Source organism: Onychomys torridus, chromosome 18, assembly GCF_903995425.1.
Source record: "Onychomys torridus chromosome 18, mOncTor1.1, whole genome shotgun sequence".
Lineage (NCBI taxonomy): Eukaryota > Metazoa > Chordata > Mammalia > Rodentia > Cricetidae > Onychomys > Onychomys torridus.
The window spans coordinates 63410924-63423295 of NC_050460.1; the positions used below are offsets into that span (position 1 = coordinate 63410924).

At 46.2% G+C, this 12372-nt stretch overlaps 1 protein-coding gene across 1 annotated transcript in view; it reads left to right on the forward strand.

The window, feature by feature from the left end:
* Positions 1-88: 88 nt before the first annotated feature.
* The window catches only part of Slc26a8 (solute carrier family 26 member 8), a 53302-nt gene continuing 41018 nt past the window's right edge, over positions 89-12372 (forward strand). Inside the window, exons 1-2 of the mRNA XM_036167009.1 lie at positions 89-375; positions 5798-5993. Coding sequence (XP_036022902.1) covers positions 5812-5993 — 182 coding nt within the window. The 5' untranslated portion in view covers positions 89-375; positions 5798-5811. The remainder of the gene's footprint in view (positions 376-5797; positions 5994-12372) is intronic.

Here is a 12372-nt window from a genome sequence, read left to right on the forward strand (position 1 = left end):
TGGAATCTTCTGTAAAAACCTAGTAAGAAATGTGAATGGGGAAAGTTCAGCCCCATCCATACCTAGCTACCTCCACCCCGCCAGGATATCAAGCGCAGCCTACGTTTGTTACACTGAGCAGGAGAAAAAGGACCTCTTAGTCTCTATTTCTTCTCTTTCTAGAGGATCCAGAGGGTGCCCACGGCCCGGGTGTGTGGAGGGCAGCCAGGTCCCCTTCTCCTCGCCCCAGATGTCACCCGCACAGCCGGAACGCCGGCGGGTTCTGCAGCAACGGCTCGGGAACTGCCGGCCTCCGCGTCCGCAGCGCCGCCGCCAGCCAGGCTGGAGCCGAGTCTGCCCCCAGCGTCTGCGCTCCCGCCGGCCACCGGGAACCAGGTGAGCCTGGGTCGGGAGCAGACGGGAGCACTGGCTGCAGCCCGGGAGCCGAGAAGCCGCGGTGCGTCCCGGGGCGGGGCTGCCTGGGTCACCTGCAGGGCCAGGAGGGTCCCAGGCACTCTTTCAATTATTTGCACAACGAGTGGGTGAATGAATGAAAGAATAAATGAATGAATGAATGGCGGTGGTCCCTGGAACTTCTCGTATAGCAAGGCCGCGTGAAACAGCAGCGACAAAGAGACGAAGTGGGTTTTGCAGGCTGGAGCCTTTTCAAAATTCTCTCCTCTGTGCTGTCAAAAGCGGAGAGAACTGGTCTGTGGGCTTCGCCACACTTCCGCCCCATCTGTATCCTCCTCAGGCCTCTGCCCCTGGGCTCCTTATCCTCTCAAACCTCACTGCTTTTGTTCATTTTGTTCTCTCTGGCTGAACCCTGCCCCTCCACCCCCTCTCCCCTTGCCTGTCTTCCAGTCAAACCCCTGTTTATGGATTATGCATTGAAGCCTTCTCCGTTCAGTCCCATGATGAGTGTCTCTCCAACACACCCCCTGGGTATCACACTGTGTGGCACTAAAGGAAGGTGTCCCGTGTTGTGTTTATGTGACCTGTGGTCAGCCGCTGGAGGGCTGACCTTCAATCATCGCCTGCCGCTAATATTTGCGAATACCTTTGCCATATCCCTGTACACTCCATAAAAACCGAGAGAGTTGCCTGACGGTGGTGGCGCACGCCTTTAATCCCAGCACTCGGGAGGCAGAGCCAGGCAGATCTCTGTGAGTTCAAGGCCAGCCTGTTCTCCAAAGCGAGTTCAAGCTACACCAGAGAAACCCTGTCTCGAAAAACCAAAAAAAAAAAAGAAAAGAAAAGAAAAGAAAAGAAAAAGAAAAAGAAAAAAAAAAAACCCAAGAAAGTCACAGGCAGTGAGTGGTTTGGGTTGGGAATTACACGTGCTTATTTTTAAAAATTGGAAGTGAATTTTGCCTAATGGTTATAGGAAACATGAAAGATGACTCTATCGGGTGAAAGATGTTCTTGCACCTTAATTTTCAGGGTTTCATGTCTTGTTGGGTCAAAATTTTATATATCAGGTTACATATTCTTTTTTGCATTTAAATATTCCAAATGGAGATTCTTTGAATCAGTCAGTGAGTGGGTGGATGGACGGACAGATGGATGGACGGACAGATGGATGGATAAGGGCAGTGGAAGTTGTAAAAGAGCTGGGTTAAAGTGCTTGTATTTTAATAGTGTTTCAAATTTAACAGTGAGAGTCTGATTAAAGATAACTAGAGGCTGGGGCTATGACTCAGGGTAGAGCAGCCTAGCGTGTGAGGCCCTCAGGAACATTTCCAGCACAGGAAGGAAAAAAAAAAGGAATTGAGGCGTGAATGGTGACATATACCTTTCATCCCAGCATTTGGTAGATGGGGCAGGAGGATTGGGAGTTCAAGGCCAGCTAGACTGCCTGAGACCCTGTCTTAAAAACTGAAATTAAACAGGCCTAGACGAGAAAGATCACTAGCTTAGATGATAGCACCCTTACATGCTACTCTATATCAGAGTCACGCAGCCGCCCACCTCCTCTCTAAAACAAGGCCTCACTGTGGCTGAACTCCCAGAGATCTGCCTGCCTCTGTCTCAAGTGCCAGTGCTGGGATTAAAGGTGCGCGTCACTAAACTCGGCTCTCCCAGCTCTTAAAACACACTTTTGTGCTGCCCCAGAACTTCTGATTCAGGAGGTCTTGCTCAGTGTGTCCTGCATGTCAATAGGAAGTTCTGCACATCCCAGCATGGCGGAAAGGGTCCTGCTGGTGTGTGAGATGCTGCTGGGGTTTTATGAAAGCAAAAAGAAATGGAGGAGTCGGGGAGATGGTTTCATCAGTAAATTACTTGCTGAGAAAGCCTGAGGACCAGAGTTCAGACACCAGAGCCGGGATGGGGAAGGAGCAGGGAGCTTATGACCACTCTGTCTGGCTGAATCAGTGAACTCTTGTTCAGTAAGAGATCCTGTCTCAAAAATATGATGGAGGGGGCTGGAGACCAGGCTCAATAGTTAAAAGGCTCTTGCAGAGGACCTGGGTTCAACTCCCAGAATCCATATGTTGGCTCACAACTATCTGTAACGCCAGTTTCAGGGGATCTGACACTCTCTTCTGGCCTCTGAGGACACCAAGCACACACAATGCACATTTATACATGTAAAAGTAAAATAAAAATAGAATAAATAAATCTTTACCAAAAAAAGTTGGAGAGCATAGACCCCTGGTCTCCACTCCACACATACTCACATACACTATACACATGCATTCATACACACAAACACCACACATACATATACTATACATATGCATATATACATACAAACACCACACACACATGCATGTATACACACAAACACCACACACACATACACCACACATATGCATGCACACAAACACACATACACAAAGTCATGGAGTTGGAGCAATTCCTGAGGCTTCTAAAGAAACTGGTAATAAGAAAGTCATGTATTCCCCTTGATGCTTCAGGCAGACATACGACATCATAAGCAGCGGTCTATCTTGTCTCTCCACCGTGGCTCCATGGTTTTGTTTGGTTGGTCGGTTGGTTTTGTTCTTTCCAACCTTTTCTAAAGGACTTACTAACCTCTCCCTAGACCAGCGCGATGCTGAGGGTCTCTGACTGATGCTTTTCCCTTGACCTCTCCATCTCCAGCCCTGCTCCAAACAGCTTCTCCTACTACAGAAAGCTTTCTATCCGCGCCATCCAGGCAGGAAGCCACTAGCTGTGTGTGAGCAGTGTGAGCCACTGTCAAGCTAATGGACTGGGAACTGCATTTAAAATTTTCACTTTATGAAAGTTCCATTTAAGCAGTAAATTTAGTAGCCGGTGGCTCGGCATGCTGGACCACACAGCTCAAGATAGCATCTCTGACTCAATCTGTCTTCTCAAATAGATCCCATATGTACATGACTCCTGCTCAGACTCCAGATGACTAAGACATCCAGGACAAGTCACACATCCAGGACCCTCTGGAAATGACTTTTTTTTAAAAATTTATTTATTTATTTATTTATTTATGGTTTTTCGAGACATGGTATCTCTCTCTGTGTAAGTGTTGGTGCCTGTCCTGGACTAGCTCTGTAGCCCAGGCTGGCCTCGAACTCACAGAGATCCACCTGCCTCTGCCTCCCGAGTGCTGGGATTACAGGCGTGCACCACCACCACCCGGCTAAGGAAATGACTTTTATTTGGCATATGGTTTTGTTTGTTTATTTTGAAACAGGGTCTCATATAGCCCAAGCTGACCTCAAGCTTACTATGTAACAGAGGCTAGTCTTGAGCCTCTGATCCCCCTGCCTCTGTGCCCAAGTGCTGAGACTACGGGCACGTGCCACCACACCCAGTCTCTCTAGGAACTGTTACGTTTTTCTGTTTTGTGTGTGTTCGTAGGTGCAGGCCACACTGCCCGGGTGCCAGTCGGAGAACAACTGTGGGAATCGGTGCTCTCCTTTACCACATGGGTCCCAGGGATCAAACTCAGGTTGTCAGGCTTGGCGGCAGGTGCCCTGACCTGCAGAGTCATTTCACTGGGCCTCCTGACACTTTTAAACACTCCCCCCTCAGTTAAAGCTGACATGACTCAGGTCTTTTGAATTATTTCCTTTAGGTCATCATTAATTGTGTCCAATCCTGTCCCTGAATACAGCTGTTCCTTGAGCTGGGTCTCAACTCAGGGAGTCCTTTTCCATTCCCCAGGCTGGGATCATCAGTGTCGTTCTGGGTTACATGCTTTCAAGACATGATACCTGTGTTAGGGACAGGGCCTGAACTGCGGCTGTGGCTGAGTCGTGGTGTGCTGAGGAACTTCCTACACCTGTCAGAAAAGGCAAGTCTGATGGTAGTGAGGAAAATACCAGCGTCTTCCCAGTGCAGAGTTCCATAGTGAGACCTCTTAGAGAACAAACACAGCCCCCTCCACACACACCCGTGCACATGTGCGCATACACACATACACACACACACACACACACACACACACTCTGAACTTCTCAACTGGGATTTTGTGTTTATTTGCTCTGACAGGGTCTTGGCATGTGGCCCAGGCTGATCTCAGCCTCCTGACCCTTCTGCCCCTGTGTCTACAGTGTTGGGATTACAGGACAGGACAGGCCAGCACACTTAACAACTTGTCCATGTTAAAAATGAGAACAACTCGTCCTTTGAATTGAACTGGTGATAGAATGCTTTTGAGTATAAAACTGTACAACATGGAGGAGGGGCTTTATAACACTGCTGTGCAAATGTAACATCCTTATGTGTGAATTACGTTTCCTTCAAAGTATGCTGAAAGGTGGGCACAGCTACACATGCCTGTGGTCCCAGTGCTCGGGGCTGAATCAGGGAGCTCTCTGGAGACTCATCATTCCAAACCAGACTGAGCACCATAGAAAGTTTCTATACTGAGAAGGAAAACAGACAGACAGACAGACACAGGGATAGCAGGCCAGGTATGCAATCCCATTACTTGGGACATGGAAGCTGGAGGATCATGAGTTCAAGGTTATCTTTGGCTACATTGTGAATTCAAGACCATCCTGAACTACAAGAGACCCTCTCTCCGAAAACAGTAAGGGTGGTAGAGAGATGGCTCAGCCAATACAAGTGAGCTTTTGCAAAGGACCTGAGCTTGGTTCCCAGTAACCGTATTGGAAAGCTCACAACCACCAACTCCTGGCTTGGAGAGCACATGTACTCACATGTGTGAACACACACACACACACACACAAAGACACACACACACACACACACAAATAATAAAACTATCTTTAGCTGGGCGGTGGTGGCACACGCCTTTAATCCCAGCACTCGGGAGGCAGAGCCAGGCGGATTTCCGTGAGTTCGAGGCCAACCTGGGCTTCCAAGTGAGCTCCAGAAAAAGTGCAAAGCTACACAGAGAAACCCTGTCTCAAAAAACAAAAAACAAAAAACCCAAAAAATATCTTTAAAAAAAAAACAAAACAAGAAAAGTGCTAATGATTTAAATTTCTAAAAAATTGCTTATCTTTTGAGACAGGATCTCTCTATGTAGTCCTGGCTGGCCTGAAACTTGCTACATAGACCAGGCTGGCCTTGAACTCATAGAAATCCTTCTGACTCTGCCTACCAGGTACTAGGATTAATAAGCATATGCTACCACACACAGCCCTAAGTGTTTTTATTACATTTATTTATCTGGTGGTGGGAGTGGCGTACGGTGCCACAGATTGCATGGAAGGCAGAGGACAACTTGCAGGAGTCAGCTACCCTCCTACCATGTGGGTTCCAGGACTGAACACAGGTCGTCAGGCTCACCCACAAATACCCTTCACCAATGAGCTGTCTCATCAGCCCTGATACCTGTTTTTATCTGCCGTCTTTCCAGCTCGTCCAGGAAGAATGCAAATAGAGAGGAGCATCCAGACTTCGGGCAACAGATACAGGCGAACCCCCTTTTCATACGATGTCAAGCGAAACGTGTACAATGAGGAGAATTTCCAGCAGGAGCACAAGAGGAAGGCTCCCTCTTCCGGGAACGTGGACGTCAACATCACCACCTTCAAGCACCATGTCCAGTGCCGGTGGGTGTCCTCAGCCTCTCAATGGCCACCAAGCCAGGCAGGAGGGAAAGCTAACGTGACTCCTTTGCAGCCCACTTCTATCTATGTCTTCTCTGGATTCCTGTTGTCTGAACCGTGCTGTTTATTGTGTGATTTTGCTGTTGTTGACTCGTGTGTGTGTGTGTGTGTGTGTGTGTGTGTGTGTGTGTGTGTGTGTGTCTGTCTGTCTGTCTATCTGTCTCTCTATCTCTCTGTGTCTCTGTGTGTGTCTGTGTGCATGTGGCTGTGTGTGTCTATCTGTGTCTCTCATGTGTGTCTGTGTGCATGTGTCTCTCTGTCTGCGTCTGTAGGTCTGTGTCTGTCTGTGTGTCTATGTATGTCTTCAGGGTCCTCTGATTATAAACTTTTTTGGGATTGTCTTTTAGCCTGTTTTCTGGTATTCCACTATAACAAAAGATGCAAGGCTGAGGAACTTCTAAATAAAAGGTTTCTTTGGCTCAAGATTCGGATAGCCAGGGGGTCCAAACAGCATGGGTGCTGGTGTCCTGGTGAGGACATCCTGCCGTGCCACAGTATAGCTGAGCCGTGGGAAGGGAAGGAAGGGAAGCTGCCAGTTGGCCACGGCATGTGCTAGCCTCACTTCATAAAACCTGCTCTCCTGGTGCTCATTCAGCCCCACCAGAGCTAGATCCAGGCATGAGGGAGGGAGGGAGGGAGGGGCTCCTGAAGCCAAGGTCCCACAACTTGCTACTTCCACACATTGCCTCCATTGGAACCAAGATCTCAGCACTAGAACTTTGGTGAAACTAGCCACAGTCCAGTCACTGTGGCACAAAGACCTCCAGCAGTATCTTGGGTAATAAGCACCTTGTTCCATCAGGGCAGGCAAAATGGGTCAGTGGGTAAAGGCACTTGCTGCGAAGCCTGAGGACCTAAGTTTTATTCCTGGGACCCACGTGGTGGGAGGAGAGAAATGACTCTACAAAGTTGTCCCTGTCCCTCGCCACACTAAATAAATGTAGTAAAACACCAACTGCTATTAGTCTCAGAGAAAGTTAGACAGCGCTGGTGGACTAAACAGTAGTAACAGGAGTTCCTACTGATGTTCACATCTTGGCCATCAACAGAGAGGACACACCACCTCTAACTCCCACCCTCACTAGCAAGGGTTCTCAACCTGTTTCTGGTCTGTGAACCTCTTTGCAAACTGACAAAGTGAAAGCACATCTTTTCAGAATAATTTCTTTCATTCATTTTGTTTATTCTTGTATTTTTCTTCTTCAAGGGTCTCATATAGCTCATACTCTCTATGTAACCAGCCTAAAGTCCTGATCCCTCTGCCTCCACCTCCCCAGTGCTAGGTCTATAGGTGTGTACTACACTCCCAGCTCTTTGCTTTTTATCCCCAGTACCACAGTTTGACATATGCTAGGCAAGGACTCTGTCACTGAGCTATGTCCTCAGACTGCTATTTTGTGCACATTCGTGTGTGTGTGTGTGTGTGTGTGTGTGTGTGTCTATATGTGTATTTGTATATGTGTGTACATATGTGTGTGTGTGTGTCTATATGTGTATTTGTATATGTGTGTACATATGTGTGTGTGTGTCTATATGTGTATTTGTATATGTGTGTACATATGTGTGTGTGTCTATATGTGTATTTGTATATGTGTGTACATGTGTGTGTGTGTGTGTGTGTCTATATGTGTATTTGTATATGTGTGTACATATGTGTGTGTGTGTGTGTCTATATGTGTATTTGTATATGTGTGTACATATGTGTGTATGTGTGTGTTTTGACCTTTTTGTTGTTTGGTTTTTGTTTTTGTTTTTTCTCCAGTTTTTCTGTGTAGTCCTGACTGTCCTGGATCTCGCTCTGTAGACCAGGCTGGCCTTGAACTCACAGAGATCTCCTGCCTCTGTCTCTCCAGTGCTGGGATTAAAGGTGTGTGCACCACCACCACCACCGCCGCCACCACTACCACCACCATCCAGCCTTGTTTTGACCATTTTTTGTTTTGTTTTGGTTTTTTTGAGACAGGGTTTCTCTGTGTAGCTTTGCGTCTTTCCTGGAACTCACTTTGTAGACCAGGCTGGCCTCGAACTCACAGAGATCCGCCTGGCTCTGCCTCCTGGGTGCTGGGATTACAGGCATGCGCCACCACCGCCCGGCTGTTTTGACCATTTTTAAGTGTGGGGTTTCGTGGCATAATTGTTATTATGCAATTAGCACCACAGTTGATTTACAAAATGTTTTCATCACCTCAAACAGAAACTCTGTACTCATTAAGCAATGACCCCCCTGCCTTTCACCCCACCCCTACTTCTGTTGCAGTGAGTCTGCCTGTTCAAGACTGAGCTATGAACCTGCTGCCCCTTGTGCTTCAAGCAGAACCACCCAAAATTTGTCTTTCTGCATCTGGCTTGTTTCATTTAATGTCATGCTTTCAGAGTTCATCCACATTATAACAAATGCCAACTCACTTCCTTTTTTCTATGGCAGAGTAATAATCCATTGTGTTTTATATACACTTCGTTTATCCATCCATTTGTTAATGGACACTTGGGTTCTTTCCGTCTTTTGTCCTCTGAGAAGAATGTTGCCATGGATCCGTTTCAATCCTTGCTTTTAATTCTCTCAGGACCCTGCCTAGGGGTAGAATTCCCAGGTCATACGGCAGCTCTGTGTGCAGCTGTGTGTGCACAGTCACAGGGATGTGCACATATCCATGTGGACATGCACACATGTGTGTGCACAAACATACAGAGGCCAGAGGCTGATGTCAAGGGTCTCCCTCGATCACTTCCCACCTTAAATTTTGATGCAGGGTCTCTCACTGAGCTGGGAGCCCTTGGATTAAGCTAGACTGCCTGAGCAGTGAGCTGCAGGGACCCTTCAGTCTCCACCCACCGGCCCAGGTGTGGATTTCAGGCTGCACTGGCCGCCTGGTTCTTTCTTCTTCTTCCACGTGCTAAGGATCTGAATGCCACCCTCATGCATATGCAGCAGGTCCTTTGCCAGCTCGCTGGCTCCTCACCCTGCATATTTCTTTTTGTTTTGTTTCTTTGAGATAGGGTCTCACTCTTAGTCCTGGCTAGCCCCAAACTCACTATCCTCCTGCCTCAGCCTCCTGAATGCTAGGATTCAGGCATGCTTTACATCACTCATTGACTTTTTAGGAGCTGGTATATTAGTTTCTACAATGCTGACACCATTTTACATTCCCAATAGAGATGTGCAAGGAATCTAGTTTCCTGAACTCTCTAAAATCCCCTTTCTGTCTTTTGAATTATTATTATTATTATTATTATTATTATTATTATTATTATTATTATCTTAGCAGGTATGGAGTGGTGTCTTCTTATGTTGTTTTTTATTTTGATCCATGTTTTTCTCATGAAGATATGAGCAACATTTTCTTGTGTTTATTGGCCACTCTTATATCTTTGAAGAAAAAAAAAATGTCTTCATTTCTTTTACCCTTTCCAACATCAGGTCATTTTTCTTTTTTATCATTGAGTTTGGGAACTTTTTTGTTTTGTTTTGTTTTGTTTTTGAGACAGGGTCTGTTTGGTGGCTTTGGCTATCTTAGAACTCTGTAGACCAGGCTGGCCTTGAACTCATAGAGATCCGCCTGCCTCTACCTCCTGAGTGCTGGGATTAAAGTCATATGCCAACACCACCTGGCTGAGTTGGGGGATTTCTTTAACTATTCTGGATATTCAGTTCCTATCTGATGTTTTGTAAATTTTTTAACTCTATACGTTGTCTTTTCCTCCATTAGAGTCTTTTAAAAATATTTATTTTGGGGAGGCACAGGCAGGCAGATCTCTGTGAGTTCTAGGACAGCCAAGGCTACACAGAGAAACCCTGTCTTGGAAAACAAACAAGCAAAAATATTATTTTTATTATTTTAATTATGTGCAGGTGTGTGTGGGTCTGTATGTGGGTCTGTACATGTGAATGCAGGTGCCCATGCAGGTTGGAAGTATCAGATCCCCATAGCTACAATTATGGACAGCTGTGAGCCGCTATGAGGGTACTGGGATCCAAACCCTGGACCTCAGGAAGAACAGCCAGTGTTCTCAGGCACTGAACCACCTCTCCAGCTCTGCAGATTTTACTGTGATAAAAATTCAATCTATGTTTTAGCCTAAGAATTTTATACTTTAGCTCTTTTGTTTTCTTTCTTTTTGCTGGAGATTAAACCTGGGTCCTCCCACTCATGAGTCAAGTGCTCCACCACTGAGCTCCATCCAACTCTCATTACTTTTTATTTTTGAAATAGGGTCTTGTTAAGTTGCCCAGGCTGGTCTTGAACTCACCCTGTAGCCTAGGCTGGCTTTGAACTTATGATCCTCCTACCTCTGAATCCCAAGTAACTGAGATTCACAGACCTGAGCCACTAGGCCTGTTAGTGTTCACTCTTAAATTTAAGTCTGATCTATTTTCAGTATTTAGTGCCTTGTGTAAGTCAGAATCCAGCTTTATTCTTTTATATATAGACATGCCACTTTTAGCAGCATGGTCTGTTGAAGAGAATGTTACTTTCCCACTAAAGGTCTCAGCAAGAATAGTTTTATTTTACTTTATGTGGTTTTTCAAGACAGAATTTCTCTGTATAATAGCCCTGGCTATTTTGGAACTTGCTTTGTAGCCCAGGCTGGCCTTAAACTCACAGAGATCCTCTTGCCTCTGCCTCCCAAGTGCTGGAATTAAAGACATGTGATATTTTCCCTGCTTTTGTTGGTTTATTTGTTTTTTATTTTTTGTTTGTTTGTTTTGTTTTATTTTTAGAGACAGGGTTTCTCTGTGTGTAGCCCTGGCTGTCCTGGAACTCCCTCTATAGACCAGGCTGACTTCGAACTCAAAGAGATTTTCCTGCCTCACCTCCTGAGTGCTGGGACTAAAAGTGTATGCCACCACACCTGGCTTTATTTTTAATTATGTGTGTATGTACATGGATCAGTGTGTGAGATCCAGATGCCTGCAGATGCCAGAGGTGTGTCAAATCCCTTGGAGCCAGAGTTAACTGTGGTTGTGAGCCACTGATGTGAATGCTGGGAGCTGAACCCAGGTTCTCTGCAAGGCCAGCACAAGCTCTTAACTGCTTAAGTCATTCCTCTGCCCAATAATTTAATGATATATAAGAGAGATAGAATTATAAGGAATTATAAGGAAAAACAATTGTATAAAAATCTAGTGGGCCAGGTGGTGGTGGTACATGCTTTTAGTCCCAGCCTTTACCTTTAGTACACACACACACACACACACACACACACACACACACACACACAGGCCTAGTAACTACCATAGTAAAAACCATAATTTCAAGGAAGTAAGGAATATAAGTATTTCAAGATCTCTATTGCAATAGTAATGTTCTGGTTACAACATTCAGTTCAGGGACTTCTACTTTACTTTATAAGCAATATTCCTAACTGAAAGAGCCAGTCATGGTAGCACATGCTTATAGCCCCAGGAAGGCTGAGGCAGAAGGACTGTCATGAGTCTGAGGTCAGCCTAAATCATATACAATGCCAGATAGCTACAGAGCAAGTTGTCTCAGAAAAACCATAATGGAAGGAGCCAGAAGTTAGTGGAAATAATGACTGTTTTGCTCCCACTCACCTCAAATTCTGCTTAAGACCTCCAGGGTCCATCAATCTGAGGTTAAGAACCCTGTGTGATCTGCATCATGGTGGTAACTCTCACTACTCCAGCTGCCCTTCCCCACATCCGGCCTTATCTGCCCCTCAGCCCCTGCCTGCGTGTCACAATCTGGCCTGCAATGGCAGATAGCGAAGTCCTCTACACCTCTGCTTCCGATGTTCCACTCCCTTTATTCACATCCTGCCTTGTGCAAGTAGTAGTTGGATGTCCTCTCTCTGCTTCCGTCACCATCCTGACTTCCTCTGCCTCAGGCAACAGAGGGGAATATGTGTCAAAGGAGGCATTTCCTACCAGAGCAGGTGCAAGGCCCTGGGCAGGTGCAGGCCCCTGTGTTGAACCCCCAGAATCACAAGCAGACAGACAGACAGAGGGACAAAATGATTGTCTTTTCACAACTTTACTCTTGTTAACAATTACTACTGAGGCGATTTTAACCTATCTGGCCTCTTCCTGCTCCAAAGTTCTATCTAGATACTTGAAAAGACCAACTCTGCTTCCAGTGGGCATTTTCTTTTTTATTTAAAGTCTGGGTGTGATAGTACATGCCTTTAAGCCTAGCACTCAGCAGGCAAAGAGGCCGACCTGTTCTACATAGAGTTCCAGGCCAGCCAGGGCTACATCATGAGACCCTGTCTGCAAAAAATTGCATGCCTCTGTGTGTGTGTGTTTTATTTATGTATACCTGTGTGCGTGTATGCCATGTACGTGCAGGTGCCCATGAGGGCC